The 18,516-nt window shown below is 39.0% G+C and overlaps 1 protein-coding gene across 6 annotated transcripts in view; it reads left to right on the forward strand.

Annotated features, from left to right (window-relative positions):
• Positions 1–17,390, forward strand: part of LOC128703594 (uncharacterized) — a 44,469-nt gene extending 27,079 nt beyond the window's left edge. For 3 of the 6 annotated variants that reach the window (XM_053798300.2, XM_070101302.1, XM_070101300.1), the window contains 6 exons: positions 1,042–1,152; positions 4,985–5,150; positions 6,298–6,439; positions 7,431–8,498; positions 9,472–9,711; positions 15,853–17,390. In XM_053798300.2, the coding sequence (XP_053654275.2) occupies positions 1,042–1,152; positions 4,985–5,150; positions 6,298–6,439; positions 7,431–8,498; positions 9,472–9,711; positions 15,853–16,134 (2,009 nt within the window). In that variant the 3' untranslated portion in view covers positions 16,135–17,390. Of the gene's footprint in view, positions 1–1,041; positions 1,153–4,984; positions 5,151–6,297; positions 6,440–7,430; positions 8,499–9,471; positions 9,712–10,265; positions 10,359–12,237; positions 12,408–15,046; positions 15,121–15,852 lie in introns of all 6 variants that reach the window. The other 3 variants (XR_011394144.1, XR_011394142.1, XR_011394143.1) reach the window with 3 other exon arrangements.
• The last annotated feature ends 1,126 nt before the right edge of the window (positions 17,391–18,516 follow it).

Here is an 18,516-nt window from a genome sequence, read left to right on the forward strand (position 1 = left end):
ATAGTATGTAATACTGGCCATAGGTGATGGCAGATGATGGTGTTAGTGGTACGCAAAGTGATAGATAGGGGTGATGATAGTGATTTTTTCAACAAGTCAGCTGTCTCCCACTGAGGCAGGATGACCCAAAAAAAAGAAACACTTTTACCATTATCCACACATAATCATTGTCTTTGCAGAGGTGCTCAGGTATGACAGTTCAAATGTCACTCCAAACAGCAATATCCCAAACCCCGCCTTTAAAGTGCAGGCATTGTACATTCCACCTACAGGACTCGACTCCAGCTGACCAGTTTCCCCGAATCCCTTAACAAAATATTACCCTGCACACTCCAACAGCTCATCAAGTCCCGGAAACCATTTGTCTCCATTCACTCCTATCTGACACTCTCACACATGCCTGCACTATGGTGTTGAAATTTATAAGAAACTTTTTCTTTTTGCAAGAGGGCTCAGTTGTTTTAATACAGAAAAACCTATCTTATTGTATAAGACAGGGAGAATGTAAATAATTATCTTATAGCATTTTATTTTTATGTTTTAATAGATGATAAATATTTCCCTAGCAGTATTTAATTTTTTTTTTTTTAACAAGTCAGCCGTCTCCCACCGAGGCAGGGTGACCCAAAAAGAAAGAAAATCCCCAAAAAGAAAATACTTTCATCATCATTCAACACTTTCACCTCACTCACACATAATCACTGTTTTTGCAGAGGTGCTCAGAACACAACAGTTTAGAAGCATATATGTATAAAGATACACAACATATCCCTCCAAACTGCCAATATCCTGAACCCCTCCTTTAGAGTGCAGGCATTGTACTTCCCATTTCCATTTAAAAATATTTATGATAAATATGCTAACTGCACTAGATCTTTCAGTCTGAATTAGAATCAGTTAGTTGAGTATTTACCATAAATAAACTATGCATATATGTATGCTTCCATTTATTGCAACAGTATGAAACCTGATAATTTAACTTTTTCTGAACACTTTTATGTTTCATAGATAAAGTTTTTTAAGATAAGATTTCTCATGCAGATATGAAATTCAAGTGTCCGATGTGTCCTCGACATTTCTTGACACCTTCAGAACTAAAGCTCCACCAAGTGGTTCACACTAATGAAAGGAAGTACTTGTGCGACGTATGTGGTAAGTTGCAGGCCTTTACATGTAGTGTATCAGCTGACTGGTTTGTCTCAGTCATCCACAGTATTCAGTAGTACATTTATAGAGATGTAGAGTGCTTAATAGTACAGTATTGTATATAATACTGTCCTTTGGGTACTTTGGAGGCAGAGGGGATAGGGAAGTGGTAGAGCACCAGGCAGTGCTGACTCTGTTAATGCCAATCCTTCATGGTTCTCCATGGGGAAGTGGAAAAGAATCCTTCCTCTGTAAACCAAGTGTGTTGTAAGAGGTGACTAAAATACCGGGAGCAAGGGGCTAGTAACCCCTTCTCCTGTACAACCTCCTAAATGTAAGAAAGAAAAACTTCATTTTTCTTTTAAGGTCACCTTGCCTCGGTGGGAGATAACCACTGTGGTAAAAATATTTTCAGTCAAATACCATAAGTTCTCTTGTGCAGTTTTTTGCAACATTAAGTGACAATCAGTACAATAACTCAGATTCTAGTTGGAATAACTATTCCAAGTATATATACTATGTATATTGTAGCAACAGTATTCATGTGGAGAAACCAAGAAGCAGTAAAGGGTAATTACCAATAGAGATGGGGTAAATAATTTGACTGTAGTTCCTAGGTACACAGTTCCTGCTTTTGCCTAATTTTGAATTTAGTGAGATTTTTGCAATTTTTCAGTTTGGCTGGTAAGTTATTCCACATCTTTGGTCCTTAAAATTGTTAAGAATTTTGGTAGATGTTCAAATATGAGGGATATTAGAGAGGTATAGCATTTTTTCTGGTGTGGTTCCAGTGTTTTCTGTTACAGTTTTCTAGGAATTCTTTGAGTTCAGCATCAGCATTACAGTGTAATCTTTTGAACATGTGGATTGAACAGCAGTATCAGTTGCACTGATATTTAGTAGGTTAAGGGATTTGAATAAGGCATAGTGCTATTTATTTGTAGAGTTTGTGATTATTGTGAGAGCTGCCTTCTGTTGAGTTATAATGATTTGAGGTGTATAGTAAGAGTGGATCCCCAGGCAGAGATTCCATAAGTGAGTTATGATAGATGAGAGAAAATTAGTGTTAGAAGTGTGGTTTGTGGAACACAATAGTAAATTTAGAAGAGTATCCCTACTATCTTAGAGACTTTCGTTGATATGTGTTGGATATGGGTATTAAATTTAAGTTTGTTGTCTACTGTAAGACCTAGGAATCTTCCCTCTTCTTATTGTGCTATTTGAGTACCATTGATTCTGATATCTAAATGTAGACATGGTTTATTATCAAAAGATAAATATAGAGTGTCTCAAATATAGGTTGTTGGTAACCATCTATGTATGAACCTTTTTAAGCTCATTATTAACACTTTGAGGGTCCGTCCCATAGTTCTGCAGCTTTGAAGCCAGGGTCTAAGCTGTAGAACTACACCATAATTCTAGAGGCTTCAAATTTAGCATGAGAAGGCTGGTAGGCTTACATCTAAGAGAATAGATCTGTGTGGTCAGTGTGCACAGTAAATAAAAAATCGGGGCACCAGCATTGCATTGTGGGAATGCCATTTCAGTACGCTTTGTTCATCATGCCTCGTGGCAAGGAAGCTCTCACTCCCCGGTGAATTGGGATTCTCCTCTTCCCAAATGATAGTTCTAACACTGATGGAAGTGGATCTGAAGAGGAATTTTATGGTTTTGAACAATTTGTGAATGAAAGCAATGCTCAAGATATCGAAAATAGTGCCGAAAATCCTGATGACCCTCAACCTTCCACCTCTGGTGCCAGTGCATCTCACTCACATTCAGTTGCACTTCGTCACAAGAGGGAACTAATATTTTCGCGCGGCCAGGTGTCAGATCTGAGTAATAGTGATGATAGTGATGTGGACTTTGATTTTATTGCTCTGGATGACCATTCGAGTAGCGACAGTGAGGAATCATATTCACCAGTGATACATCTGACTTTTTTGGGTTATCCTAGGTTCTCTACACATATGCTGCTATATGAAACTGTATTTGTATATACCTGAATAAACATACTTGCAAATCCACATGCGCTCGGGTAATGTACCACATGCAATTCCAAGGGGACAGAGTACATCCCGTGGCCCTACACCTGGAATAGACAGTGAAAGTAACATTGATGTGGCTACAATTGGGATGGATGGACCACATGTGTCAGGTGGTGGTGGTGCCACGGGCATGCGGCACCAGCCCAGGCTGGGACCCAAGCCGCTGACTCAGCAGGTCCAGGACAAAGTGCATCATCATTCAGCCCCACACCACAACCTGCACAACCACAACTACAACCACAACCAGCTTATGATATCTAGTATCCACCACAAACTGCATCTGGGATTGGCAGCAAAATCCAAATTTTGTTCCCACTCCCCATCAGTTTGATGACACTCAAAGTGGATTCCAGCCATCTTGTTCCCTTGGAAACACTGCAGGTGAACTGCAGTTCTTTGAACTATTCTTTGACCAGCCCTCGATGGAAAATATTGTAAGGGAAAGTAACAAGTATTTTGATTACACCATGGCAAAAACAGTGATATGACCACAGTCAAGACTACACCGGTGGAAGGAGATAACTGTGGCTGAGATGTATTTATTTTTTGCAACAATAATGCTTATGCCTCATGTTTATAAGCATAATATAAAATCATACTGGTCCACAGATAAGTAAGACACTGCTGTGCATGACACCTTGTTTCAAAGACTTTCACAGACTGCAGCAGTTCTAGGAACATGTCCAGTGACTGTACATATGTAAATATATAATAGAACATTACTAATATACTGTACATCATTTTTGCATGTTTTTTGTTGTAAACAAGTTTTGTAAACAATGAAATGATGAAAATATTAGTGCAGTTATTGAGATGAATACAACGTGTGTACATATATACATTATGCATTATATTGGTCTCACAGGCCACAAATGTTACTGGAAAAAAATTAGAAATGAAAAGAAAAAAGTAACAAAAAAATAAATAAAAAATGAGGCTTCATGGAAGTTGCTGATGTTGCCGCCACCCATTCATTGAAGGTCAACTTCACACTTCTGTATCTTGGAAAGTACTGATTGGATTTTTTTTTTGTTTGTTTTATTACCTATAGAAAAATATTGTCTTTAATTCTGTAAGAATTTTTTTTTTTTTTTTTAAATTCTTGGACCTTGGCTGTCACTCTGAGATTTGGCCTCTGGACCTTCAAAGGGTTAACTATGATGTTTATTGACAAGAGGTCTGGACCTGGAGTGAATATATTGTGCTTGGTCAGGTAGGTGTACAGTTGCTTGTGTATTAAATCCTCAATTATTATTGATTTTTGACAGTACTGGAAGATTATCAACATCAGTTGAATGACCATCTTTGTGGTGATTCTGCAAGTGTGATACATAGGAATAGGCAAAGTCAGACTCATCTACAAAGAAAAGAATGTACTTAGAGATCACTGTCTTGAATCAGTAGAAATTAATTTAAGCAATACAGTTTTAAAGAACACCTGGAACTTTAACTTTTTAAAAGTTGTAACTAAACTGATCCTGGGTAACTAATACTTGGGTGACAGGTGAGAATGTATTCCATGCACAGTCTACATTACACTTGTCCTTCTCTGTTATATTCATCCATATTTTCTTTACTCTCTTGAAATGATAAAGTTTCTGGTGAGTAAAGTGTATCTTAATAAAAGTCTAAACATTGCACATGTATTTAATTTATACATTTTTTGATATTTATTATATTCTGTGTATGATACATACAGTTTATTTATTTGAATTTATTACTTTTGTATTGGATGACTGGCTAGATTATGAAGATTTTTTGTTCATTGATAATCATTTTCAATATGGCAGGAAATGCATTCAAGCATGAATACACTCGTGATAAACATATCAAGACAGTTCACCAGGAGGACAGAGAACACATGTGTCCACAGTGTGGTGCACTCTTCAAGGCCAAGGCATACCTGGACCAGCACCTGGCCCATGTGCACACCACCAAGGAGAGAGTCAAATGCATGTAAGTACTGTTGCCTTCTAGTCTTACCTTGTAGCCTTCACTCAGTGTTGTGTGTAAGTACAGTGGAACCTTGGTATTTGAACTTAATTTGTACCAGAAGGCTGTTCAGGTGTAGATCTGTTCAAGTACCAAACAAATTTTTCCCAACCAACTTTCTCTTTGGTCGGCTGTTATCACTAATCTTCTTAGGCTCCATGGTGATTTATTTATAGAAATAATATAAAAAACACCAAAAAATGTGAAGAAACACGAAATAGTTTACAGCGAAGTTCCGGCAGGTCATGTTTGTTTAGTCAAGTGCTAAGCAAATGGTCAACTACCGAGTGATTTTTTTTACCAAACAAAGCGTTTGAATTCTGAATTGTTCAAGTAGGGAGCTGTTCGAGTACCAAGGTTCCACTGTACTGTTGTTTTATATTACCTCCAAGCACTCACATAGTGTTGTATGTAAGTACTGATTTCTTCTTTGTTATCTTCAAGCACTCACATAATGTTGTGAGTACTGATGTCTTCTCTTATCTCCAAGCACTCACATAATGTTCTGAGTACTGATGTCTTCTGTTATCTCCAAGCACTCACATAGTGTTGCATGTGAGTACTGATGCCTTCTGGTATCTCCAAGCACTCACATAGTGTTGCATGTGAGTACTGATGTCTTCTGTTATCTCCAAGCACTCACATAGTGTTGCATGTGAGTACTGATGCCTTCTGTTATCTCCAAGCACTCACATAGTGTTGCATGTGAGTACTGATGTCTTCTGTTATCTCCAAGCACTCACATAGTGTTGCATTTGAGTACTGATGTCTTCTGTTATCTCCAAGCACTCACATAGTGTTGCATGTGAGTACTGATGTCTTCTGTTATCTTCAAGCACTCACATAGTGTTGTGAGTACTGATGTCTTCTGTGTTACCACCAAGCACTCACTGGGTGAAAGTTTTATGGCCATAACAAGAAAACTATATCAGTCTCAGGATGGCTTAGTATGTAAACTTTTTCCTGTCAAGATACCTTGATGGTAGTGAAGGGCTCTATCATACCCAGAGAATTAGAGATACCTTCCCCAGGTGCTTCATGACTCCTATGGCTTTAGTGTTTCCTACTGAATATATGCTTGCTTTCATTGTTACTTTCTTCTTTCCAATAGGCACTGTGGACATGACTTCAAGACGGAGTCCAATTTACGAAGTCACATCAAAGTTGTACACAAGCTCCGCAGTCCTAAATACACTTGCAAGACCTGCAGTAAAATGTTCTTGGCACCTAAAGATCTTGCCAGGCACTCAAAGGTAATTAATATTTATTGCTGACATAAAAATTAATAGTGTCACACTTGTAAGCTTCTCGGCAAACCCATGTTTTGAAAATAGACAAGAAGGATTAGCACTTTCCTGCGAATATAAAGTGTTGGGTAATACAAAGAGACTTATAGCAAACAAAGATTTATTTGTGTAATAAAGTCTGACTGCTGTAAGTGTCTGAATTTTGCCTTCCAGCCAATAATAATTAACTTATCGAGCTAGCTTTCCCTCATGGGAGATGTCTTGGTGTCAGTGAGATGCTCTTGATCTAAGGAATTGTACCTGTCTTTCCTTTATTTGGATAAAACCTAATTGCTTCCTATTTTCTAGGTACTGTATGACCTCTAAAGATTTAGTGCTTTGCCTTAAATCCAATATAATTATATTAAATTAATTTGTTATGCTGTTCAATGCCTTTACTTTATAAAGCAATTGGTAGTTTTTGATATTCCATAAAAGTTTTCATTTTCATTTTCACCCATCACCAGTTTTCAAATGGTATTTTAAAATGGTATTTCCTTCAAAGGATGTTCCATGATGATATTGAGGAGCTCTTGATGCAGGGATTTGAACTTGTCCTCTCCTTCCTTGAAATGAACGTGATTGCCTTCCATTTCCCCAGGCGCTGTATGACCTCTAAGGTTTAGCGATTCCCACCCCATTTTTTATTTTATTAACATAACGTCTGTTTTCCACCAAGCCAGGGTGGCCTGAAAAAGAAAAAAACTTTCATCATCATTCACTCCATCACTACCTTGCCAGAAGCTCCCTTACACTACCGTTATAAAACTGCAGCATTAACACCCCTCGTTCAGAGTGCAGGCACTGTACTTCCCATCTCCAGGACTCAGGTCCAGCCTGCTGGTTTCCCTGAATCTGTTCATAAATGTTACCTTGTTCACACTCAGTCCCATATATTTATAATTAAAATGGTATTTCACAAGATGAATTCATTGCCTTTAATTTTTATACTTTACAGGTTCATACAGGAGTCAAAGATTATTCGTGTCCCAAGTGTTGCCGCTGCTTCTCGCGGAAGGACAATATGGCAGCCCATCTGCGTACACACACCACAGATCAGCCTGTGACAACATTTAAGCACAAAACTGACTTGGCAACATCTGGTGTTTCCCAACAAACACCTCAAGGCATTTCCCATATACTTGGCCTTCCATCAGTTGTTTCTTCCTCAAGCAACATATCTCTGCCAAATATACCTGTTTCTTCTAAAAGCACAGTTCTTTCAAATATTCCTGTTTCCTCTACAGATATTGATATTTCTAACATAACTCCTTCCAGTAGTATTGTGATACCCAGCATGCCTGCCTTGGCAAACCCCATCACTAATGTATCTACAACCTCAAACATTACTACAATATCTGATTCTGCAATATCATCTAACAGTCTTGCATTGCCTAATATATCAATATCATCCACAAATGTTCTGTCTAATATTGTATCTTCTGCAGACAGTATTATTTTATCCAGTGTCCCAATCTCATCAACAGGCATGTCTAATGCATCCGTTGCCTCCACTGCTGTAGTTTTCTCGGGTATCCCAACACCCTGCAGCCTTGATTTCTCCAATACACATTCTTCTTCCAACAATATGGCTCTTTGCCATTCGCATACCAATTCCAGCAATGCCAGTATATCACTTGGAAATACATCGCCTTCTACTGAAACAGTTTTGTCTAGCTCTCCAACGTCTTCCAACAATGTGATTGTCAACACAACCCCGGCTTTGTCCTCTGGCAGTCGGGCTGGTCGACAGGTGTATGGTCTTCACTCTCATGTCATTGCTTCATCACAGCATCAGGCATCCAAAATTTCTTCTGTGCTCCCTTCATCCTCTGTGCCCTCATCAGTTCTTTCTCTGTCTCCTCATCCATCATCTTCAGCATCAATTTTAATGTCACAGGCAAGCCGAACGCAGGTGGTATGCACGTCATTTCAGCCAGAGCAAGTTGTTCTTACTACTGGAGTACTGAATCCAGTGCCTATTGTTTCTACACATCACACTGATAATTCTCCTCAGTATACTCAGGTATGAAATGTTATTAGGTGGTACAGACACACAAAAGAATTATTTGCTAGATGATGCAGAAATAGTTATTGCTTGGCCTCTAAAGAGCTTTTGCTAGATATCTTCTCAGCATCTTTGCCACTCCTGCTCTGTCTTCTTTTTCATCCTTGCTTTGGGGATACCTTATGACTCTTAGGGAATACTGCTTTCCCATTAATATTAATTCAGTATTAATAAGCTGCAGAGTGGAAATTAGCTGTTTATATTTTTGTATTGTTTGAGTTTGGGCAAGATCATGCCTGTCAAGGGGCACAGGGACCAACTAGTCAGACTAGTTTTGGAAATTGGAAAGCACTGTACATGGTTGAGGTTGGGTGTCATTGGGCCCTTTTTATCTAATAGATGGTGATGGTAAAGGTTTCCATCTTTCATGAACACTTCCTAGTAGGATACAGCCATCACAGTTTTCAAAAATTATTATCAGTTTAAACAAGGTTGTAAATGAAAGAAGTGACTAAGTTAACAACTCATATTCACTGTAAAATCACCTTAAAACTTAAAAGTTGCAGTTCTTGATGTTCCTTATACAGGCATACCACACTAATATGGCAGGTTAGGTTCCAGACCACCACCATAAAGCGAATCACAGCCTTTTTTTTTTTTACTTGCCAGTGCATATAAAAGCCTAAAAACATATTTATATTGTCATCTATTAAGTGCACAATAGTACTAGACCTAAAAAATGATGCAAAAGTAAAAATAGCAAAACAAATGGCACCAGTCACCTGATGTGTGCATCACTGCCGAAAATAATAAATACAGACATAATTGAAAAGCACTGTATTAGAGAAGTGCTCTAAAGTGAAGCACTGTATTGGCAAAGTGTGCTTGTATTTAAAATTTGACTTAATTTTATTTTATTGATTGTCTCATGTTAAAGGACATTTTGCTCTCCTGGGATCTTTGAGTTTATGAGCTACATATTTTCTTACAGCTTGATTCACTGGGGTCATCGATATCATCAAGCACAAGTACAAACATTAGCACAGCTTTGAATTCACTAGGTTCCTCCATAGCACAAGGCTCAGCAGAGAGCATCAATGAAACAATAGGGGCTAGTGCTCGTATGTCATTGGATGGGAGTCACCATAATTCCAGCACTGGGGTCTCAAGCTCAGTTCTCTCAAGTCCCTCCACACTTCTCTCAGATTCAGCTCTAATTATTCCAGAAAAGGTAATACTGTAAAAGTTTGTTATATGACTGTAGTATGAACTTCATATAGTAATGTGGAAGCAAGCTGACTTACTTGTTCTGGTGTAAATATACGAATTTGAATAAAACCTACCATATTTTACGGTGAACGAGATGCTCTGGTGTCGAGGACGCCCTACTCCCCCCAGTTCTGACTGGATAAATTTTGGAAAAAAAGTTAAAACACAAAAATAAGGCTGCAGAACTTATGGCCGTTTTCTCTTTCTACTCACTGTCTTGATCTGTGCAAGTGGATGTGTCCACAGCTAGGACTATATATTGATTTGTGATTTTTTTCCATGCGTTTTAAGAATATATCTCATGTTTAAAAATATTTTGTGTATAAAATGATGAAAAACACCTGCCACTTTAGCATGTTAACACTGCTGAGTGAATGTAAAACATTTCTTTGTTACGCAACTGAAAATGACCAAAACAAATGTACAGTGTACAAATGTCAGCTTTTGTGTATTACTACTGTATACCACAATTTTACTTTTGCTTTTTATATCTGATAATATACCCTTAATATGCAGCAGGCATGCATGAGCGTGTTCGATAGGAGTTAATGGAGACGAATGGTATTTGGGACCTGACGATCTGTTGGAGTGTGAGCAGGGTAATATTTAGTGAGTATAGTTTTACCAACGCTCTTATATGGGTGTGAAGCATGGGTGATGAATGTTGCAGCGAGGAGAAGGCTGGAGGTAGTGGAGATGTCATGTCTGAGGGCAATGTGTGGTGTGAATATAATGCAGAGAATTCGTAGTTTGGAAGTTAGGAGGAGGTGCGGGATTACCAAAACTGTTGTCCAGAGGGCTGAGGAAGGGTTGTTGAGGTGGTTCAGACATGTAGAGAGAATGGAGCGAAACAGAGTGACTTCAAGAGTGTATCAGTCTGTAGTGGAAGGAAGGCGGGGTAGGGGGTCAGCCTAGGAAAGGTTGGAGGGAGGGGGTAAAGGAGGTTTTGTGTGCGAGGGGCTTGGACTTCCAGCAGGCATGTGTGAGCGTGTTTGATAGGAGTGAATGGAGACAAATGGTTTTTAATACTTGAAGTGCTGTTGGAGTGTGAGCAAAGTAACATTTATGAAGGGGTTCAGGGAAACCGGCAGGCCGGACTTGAGTCCTGGAGATGGGAAGTACAGTGCCTGCACTCTGAAGGAGGGGTGTTAATATTGCAGTTTAAAAACTGTAGTGTAAGGCACCCTTCTGGCAAGACAGTGATGGAGTGAATGATGGTGAAAGTTTTTATTTTTCGGGCCACCCTGCCTTGGTGGGAATCGGCCAGTGTGATGATAATAAAAAAAATAAAATTCAGGGAAACTGGTTATATTTATATAGCCAGACTTGTATCCTGGAAATAGGAAGTACAATGCCTGCACTCTAAAGGAGGGGTTCGGGATATTAGCAGTTTGGAGAGATATGTTGTGTATACGTATATGCTTCTAAACTGTTGTGTTCTGAGCACCTCTGGAAAAACAGTGATTATGTGTGAGTGAGGTGAAAGTGTTGAATGATGATGAAAGTACACCTACCATCCGACTTACGACCGATTTTGGTTCCGAGAAACCGGCCGTAAGTCGAAATGGTCGTAAGTCGAACTTTACTACTGAATATCAACAAAACATTTTTGTAATGACTTTATTTTATTGTTTTATTTTGGTATTTCATGTTTTACTTTACTTTTTATGCTGTTAGTACTGTATTTTATACTGTAAGGTTTAGGATAAACACTGTGTACAACACAAATAGTTGTTTATTTCCCAGAAATTTGGCATAAAAAACACGGTCGTAAGGCGAGTGGTCGTAAGTTGAGCAGGTTGTAAGTCGGATGGTAGGTGTATTTTCTTTTTGGGGATTTTCTTTCTTTTTGGGTCACCCTGCCTCAGTGGGAGACAGCTGACTTGTTGAAAAAAAAAAAAATCAGTATCATTTGATGTGAGTAAAAATATTATTACTGGGTAGTTTCATGGTAAACAGAAGAATTATCCTACTGATACTACCCACAATCCATCCGACTCCATCGCCTGCTTTACCTTAGCCTGCAGGTACTAAGTTCCAGAGCTTAGATACTGTCTAGTATTGAAACATTTCTTTAGGCTTAGATTGAGGCCTATGAACAATGTAACCTTTGGCCTCCAAGACACTGGGCAAATTTTTGAGATATTTTGGGAAAAAAATAGTGCCTTCGACACCATAAAACGTGGTATGTAATTGTTTATGTGCCTGCACTATGAAGTAGGGGTGGGGATATTTGCAGTTTTCAACTGTAGTAATGGGGCCTCTCTTGCAAGACAATGATGAAGTGAATAATGGTGAAAGTGCTTCTTCTTTTTGGGTCACCTTACGTTGGTGAGAAACTGTCAGTTTCTTGAAAAATAAAAAAAAACGCTGAATAAAACCTGATTTTTCCTGATGTGAATGTGTTAATAATGAGTAAAATGTTATTTTTCCTGAAGGGCTCTATCTAATTATGTACATTGTTTTGTCTCAGTTTTTTTTTTTTTAGATTATGGTTCTTCACTGGTACATATGGTGGACCCCGGTTATCGGCCATAATCTGTTCCAGAAGGTCAGCCGATAACCGAAATGGCTGAAAACTGAATTAATATTTCCCATAAGAATTAATGGAAGTACAGTTAATCCATTCCAAAAAAAAAAAATTTTTTTTAACAATATGTAAGTATTACATACCTTTATTGAAGGCTAATGCTGACTTCTGGAAAATGAGGAGGAGGAAAGAGGGAGGAGTTAGTGTTTGGAAGGGAAATCCCCCTCCATAAAGACTTTAGGTAGCAAAGCCTTCTCTGGGGTTACTTCCCTTCTCTGTCTTTTAATGCCACTAGGACCAGCTTGAGAGTCACTAGACCCCTGTCTCACAAAATAACTGTCCAGAGTGCTCTGTTTCTGGCATCTATAAGATTTCCCTGGAGTGGCACAGGGTTTTGTCACTAAACATGTTGCAGATATGGCTTGTTTCAGCTTTGTCAGGGTCGTGTTTCTCTACAAAAGCTTGCACCCTAGTCCACATAGCACACACCTCTTTAGTCTCTGAAGAAGCCACCTCCTTCACTCCCTCTTCCTCTTCCTCTGAAGCAAGTTCTTCAGCTGCAGTCTGTTGCTGTTCGAGATGAAGCTCTTGCAGCTCTTCATTGGTTAGCTCTTTCCTTTGGTCTTCCACCAACTCTTCCACATCCTCGCCACTCACCTCCAACCCCAGGGACTTCCTCAGTGCCACAGTAAAGTCCACAAGGTCGGCAGGGTCAGGGTCAGCCTCAAACCCTTCAAAAGCCCTCTCTTGGACACAATCTGGCCACAGTTTTCTCCAAGCAGAGTTCAAAGTCCTAGAAGTCATTCCCTCTCAAGCCTTACCTATAAGGCTTATGCAATGGAGGATAGTGAAGTGATTCCTCCAGAACTGTCATAGAGTCAACCGAGTGTCTGACGTCACTTCAAAGCACTTTTGAAACACTGCTTTTGTGTAGGGTTTTTTGAAGTTAGAAATGACCTGCTGGTCCATGGGCTGGAGGAGAGAAATGGTGTTAGGAGGCAAGAACTTCACTTTTATAAAATTGAAGTCCCTAAACACTTGGTCTTCCAAGTCTGGAGGATGTGCAGGAGCATTGTCCAGTAACAGGAGGCACTTGAGTTGCAATTTCTTTTCCGGGATGTATTTTTTCACACTTGGGCCAAACACATCATTAACCCACTCTGAAAATTTGCCTTGTGACCCATGCCTTATGATTAGCTTTCCACATCACACAATCTATTCTTCATGACATTGTTTTTCTTGAACACTCTAGGATTTTCTGAGTGATACATGAGTAAAGACTTCACTTTGAAATCCCCACAAGCATTACCACACAACAAAAGAGTGAGCCTGTCTTTCATAGGTTTGTGTCCTGGCAGTGCCTTTTCCTCCTGGGTAATGTTGGTCCTGTTTGGCATTTTCTTCCAAAACAGGTCTGTTTCGTCACAATTGAACACTTGTTGGGGTTTGAATCCTTCAGCCTTTACAAAGTCCTGGAATTTGTGAACATACTTTTTAGCCACACATTTGTCAGAACTTGCAACCTCACCATGCCTTACAATGCTGTGTATGCCACTATGCTTCTTAAATCTATCAAACCATCCTTTGCTGGCCCTAAATTCACAAACTGCAGCATGTGTTCCAGGCATTTTCTTTGCAAGATCCTCATGCAGCTGCCTTGCCTTCTCACAAACAATAGACTCCACAACACTGTCTCCCACTAATTCTTTTTCCTTAATCCACAATAATAATAACTTTTCCATCTCTTCCATTATTGGTGGCCTTTATTTAGTTAGACAAGTTACTCCTTTTGCAACATTAGCATCTTTGATATGTTTTTTCTTTGCCAGGATGGATGTAATTGTTGATTTATTCTTGCTGTACATCCTGGTAAGTTCCACCACCTTCATACTACTTTCAAACTTTTCTATCACTTCACGCTTAAATTCCATGGTGTTTCTCACTTTCTTTACCACAGGAGCTTTCTTTGGAGCCATGGTTACTTATTTCACAGTTGCACTGCAAAAAAATCCACTAAAAACAATGGAAAACAAGCGAAATGTTTGGATGCATGAGCAGAAGCTTCCTCAGCCACCGAGAGACAAAACCAAACTGATGTGCAACCGGCCCCAGCCGGCGGATGGATGCATCCCAAATGGCCAATAACCGAATTAACGGCCATTAACCGGGCACCGAAAAACCAGCCGATAACCAAGTAGGCCGATAACAGAACTGGCCAATAACTGGGGGTCCACTGTATTATACAGTAGGGTACAGTTCATTTTCTGGATTGGTTTTGTGAATATTTAATTGGCATGAAGCCTGTGATAGTTTTGTTTCAACAAGATACAAGTGTAAAAGGTGCTACCAGTGGTATGATATCATAATAGCATGGTTGAGCTCCTTATTATGGGTTGTCATTTTGAGCCTTTGTGTTGAACCATATGGTGAGCCATTGTCAGGCCTTTTTGTTGAGCATTCATGTTAAACCTTTGTTCACATGGACCTGATTGATGTCATCTTGAACCCAAAGGATCAGAGAAAGTGAAAAACAAGTGATGAGAAACAAGTTGATGAAAGTACAGGCAGGCTCCACTTGTACAGCAAGTTAGGTTCTGGGCTACCACTGTAAAGTGAAACATAACTTTATTTCACTTTCAGATGCATATAAAAATCCTGATAACTTGTTCACACTAGGCCTTAAAATTGCATATATTGTATACACATTACTTACCTTAAAATATTTTTGCCCTTAGCTTATAGTGAGTGGTGAATATATTTATTGCAGGAAGTTTGAATAAATGAAGAATGGGTATACAGTGGACCCCCGTATAACGATCACCTCCAAATGCGACCAATTATGTAAGTGTATTTATGTAAGTGCATTTGTACGTGTATGTTTGGGGGTCTGAAATTGACTAATCTACTTCACAATATTCCTTATGGGAAAAAATTCGGTCAGTACTGGCACCTGAACATACTACTGGAATGAAAAAAGTTCGTTAACCGGGGGTCCACTGTATTTGAAAACTGCTTCATTACTGAAACACTGTAAAGTGAAGTTCTGTAAAGCAGGGTCTTCCTACACTGTATGTGGAGTGGAAAAAGTTACTTGGCTATCTACCTTGCAGAGTTAGTGTCTCCATCCTCTCTGTAGCTATTAAACATGGAAATTATTAGAACAGGTTTTAGTGTCTTTCATAATGCTTCATTCAAGCTAGCCTTTTTGTGAAACCTTGTAATCCTTAACTTATTATTTATGTGAGCCCTTGAAGCTTAAGACAACTGAAGGAACCCAAACATAATAATAATAATAATTTATTTCAGCATGATACAATATTTGTACAGAGATGAGTGACATTTAGTTGTGCATGCAGAAAGCCCATAGTTATGCAGAGCATTTTGGGTCTTTGTAGAAGCTCCACAACCTTTTAGGTTTAACATTTTCTCTGAATATAATAATAATAATAATAATTCACCATCTTGTAGGTTATAAATTTTCTTGTCAAAGTACCTTCCCTTAATATAGTGTTGCTTATTAATTCCTTTTCATTTCTTGATGGTTTGTTTTCATTTTGCTTATTTCTTTTTTAGTCTGGTGTCTACACCATTGTGAGTGAAGGTGGAAAAATGACTCCTCTGGAAACCTTTACTCTTCATCCAGTTGCTGATCCACAAGCCTCGGCTCAGGAGCACCCTCAACCCGAGGCAGCTGATCCACAAGCCTTGGCTCAGGAGCACCCTCAACCCGAGGCAGCTGATCCACAAGCCTTGGCTCAGGAGCACCCTCAACCCGAGGCAGCTGATCCACAAGCCTCGGCTCAGGAGCACCCTCAACTCAAGGCAGCTGCTTCACAGTCTGATCATAATGGCTAAGACTACAGTACCTGTATTATATTGTTTTAAAGTATGGAAAACTAATTCTTGCGAATAACAATCCATTGGTAAACCTATTACACCAGTATATACACTCTTATAATCACATTTTGCTAACAGTGATTAGTTTTTGTTTGCTTTTTTACACACTATGCCTCCTTGTTGTCTGTGCAAGCCCCAAATTCCAGTCATTGTAGCCAGATAAATAACAGCTGATATTTGAATGTGGCAAATACCTTGGTTTATGAAAACTGCCACAAAAAAGTACATTTTCATACTTTAAAATGTTGCAGTCTGTATTCTGGGTCATGAACCACTCTTGGTATCATACTACCAGTATCTAACATTATGGAAGAGGCAACTGAAGACCCTAAGAATGCAGTGTAAACTTCTAAGGGAGGTGGTACTGAGACAAAAAAAATCCTCAACTTGTGTTTTAGGTAATTTTCTAAAACTGAATTGCTTGAAAGGCTCATGTAAATTCTAGTAGAGGATATCTTATTACAGGCCTTGGGCAAAGCTCTGAAAGACCACAAATTCAAATAATGTTCCAGATAACCAGGCTGTGATACATCTGTGGGTTGGCAGACTACCAGGAGCAACAGCCTTATCGACCAGACGAACACAAGACAAATTTGGCCTATAGCCGGCCTGTGGGAATTGAAAAACTCTCAGAAATCATCAAAGGTATATCTCCATATTACAGTGAGATTGTTCAGTATTAAATTGCAAATCAGGACAAGCTGAAGTTCAAGGTCAGCATGTCTGGCAGTGTAGACAACAAAGATATGCAGGTGTTCCAGAGAAAGTCAGCAGAAGAAAAAATTAGCAAAAAAGGGATTTATGGTACATATTTACTGGTGTAATAAGTTACCAATAGATCAGTATTTAAAGAGTGGTCCATGGAACATGTACACACAATACCTTGTTAATAAGACATTATGCAATTTCTGGGATTTTCTCAAGAAGAATTTTCATCCACCAAAGACTTTGTAGTTCCTAGTGGATGAAACATCTTAATAAAATGCCATGAATTTCATAGTCTTTTTAATATATTTGTAGGTACATATATTATACTAGTGATACACACAGAATACCTTATTCAATACACTGGTAACCAAGTTTCTACAATATCAGTGATATTCCTGATATTTCAAACTTTCATTTGAAATTCAGGCTATACTTATATGATGTAGATGTGTAAATACTGTACAAAACAGAACCAGAATAAATTAACTGAAAATATAATACTTTAATTATTCAAGAATATTATCCTTTAAGAGATTAAACATATTAGTGTGTCAAAGTAGGTGCCTTGATTCTGGTAAAGGGCTCTTGATCCAAAGAATTTGACCTATTCTCCCTCCACTTGAATCTAGTTTGATTGCCTTCCATTACTCCATGAGCTGTATAACCTCTATAAACATAATATGGATTTAGTGCTTACCCATGAATTTAATAAGTCAGCTATCTGTGTACAGAGAGGACAGACCTCACTGGAAGCAATCATAAAAAAATTATAATAGATGCTTGCAGTTCTGTTTGTATACAGTGGACCCCCGCATAGCGATATTAATCCGTGCAAGAGAGCTCATTGTTATGCGAAATTATCGTTATGCGAATGAATTTTCCCCATAAGAAATAATGGAAATCAAATTAATCCGTGCAAGACACCCAAAAGTATGAAAAAAAAATTTTACCACATGAAATATACATTTTCCTACACACAAAGAGAAGGATACATGCACAATAGTAGAGTAGTACATGCACAATATATATTGTGCATGTACTACTCTACTAAATGAAGAATAAATGACACCTTTATTGAAGATGCAGCAATGACTGATGAGACACTGTGTCCTGGGAGTGCCTTTTCCTCCTGAGTACTGTAGGTCCTGTTTGGCATTTTCTTCCAGAATAGGCCTTATCACACTGTGTATGCCACTACGATTCTTAAATCTCTCAAACCAACCTTTGCTGGCTTTAAATTCACCAATATGAGCACTAGTTCCAGGCATTTTTCCCTGTTCACCTAGGTGTTAGTCGACTGGTGTGGGTTGCATCCTGGGAGACAAGATTAAGGACCCCAATGGAAATAAGTTAGAGTTAGACAGTCTTCGATGACACTGACTTTTTTGGGTTATCCTGGGTGGCAAATCCTCTGGGGTTAATTGTTTCTTGGTATTCTCAATAAGCCACACCAACAACGGTGCTACAGCAGCAGCAGCTGCTGTAGCAGATGATGATGCTAGCAGCAGATGATGCTACAGCAGCAGCAGACGGTACTACAGCAGCAGCAGACGGTACTACAGCAGCAGCAGCAGCAGCTGATGGTGGTACAACAGCAGCAGCAGCTGACAGTGCTACAGCAGCAGCAGCTGA

The sequence above is a fragment of the Cherax quadricarinatus genome, chromosome 76, assembly GCF_038502225.1.
Source record: "Cherax quadricarinatus isolate ZL_2023a chromosome 76, ASM3850222v1, whole genome shotgun sequence".
Classification (NCBI taxonomy): Eukaryota; Metazoa; Arthropoda; class Malacostraca; order Decapoda; family Parastacidae; genus Cherax; species Cherax quadricarinatus.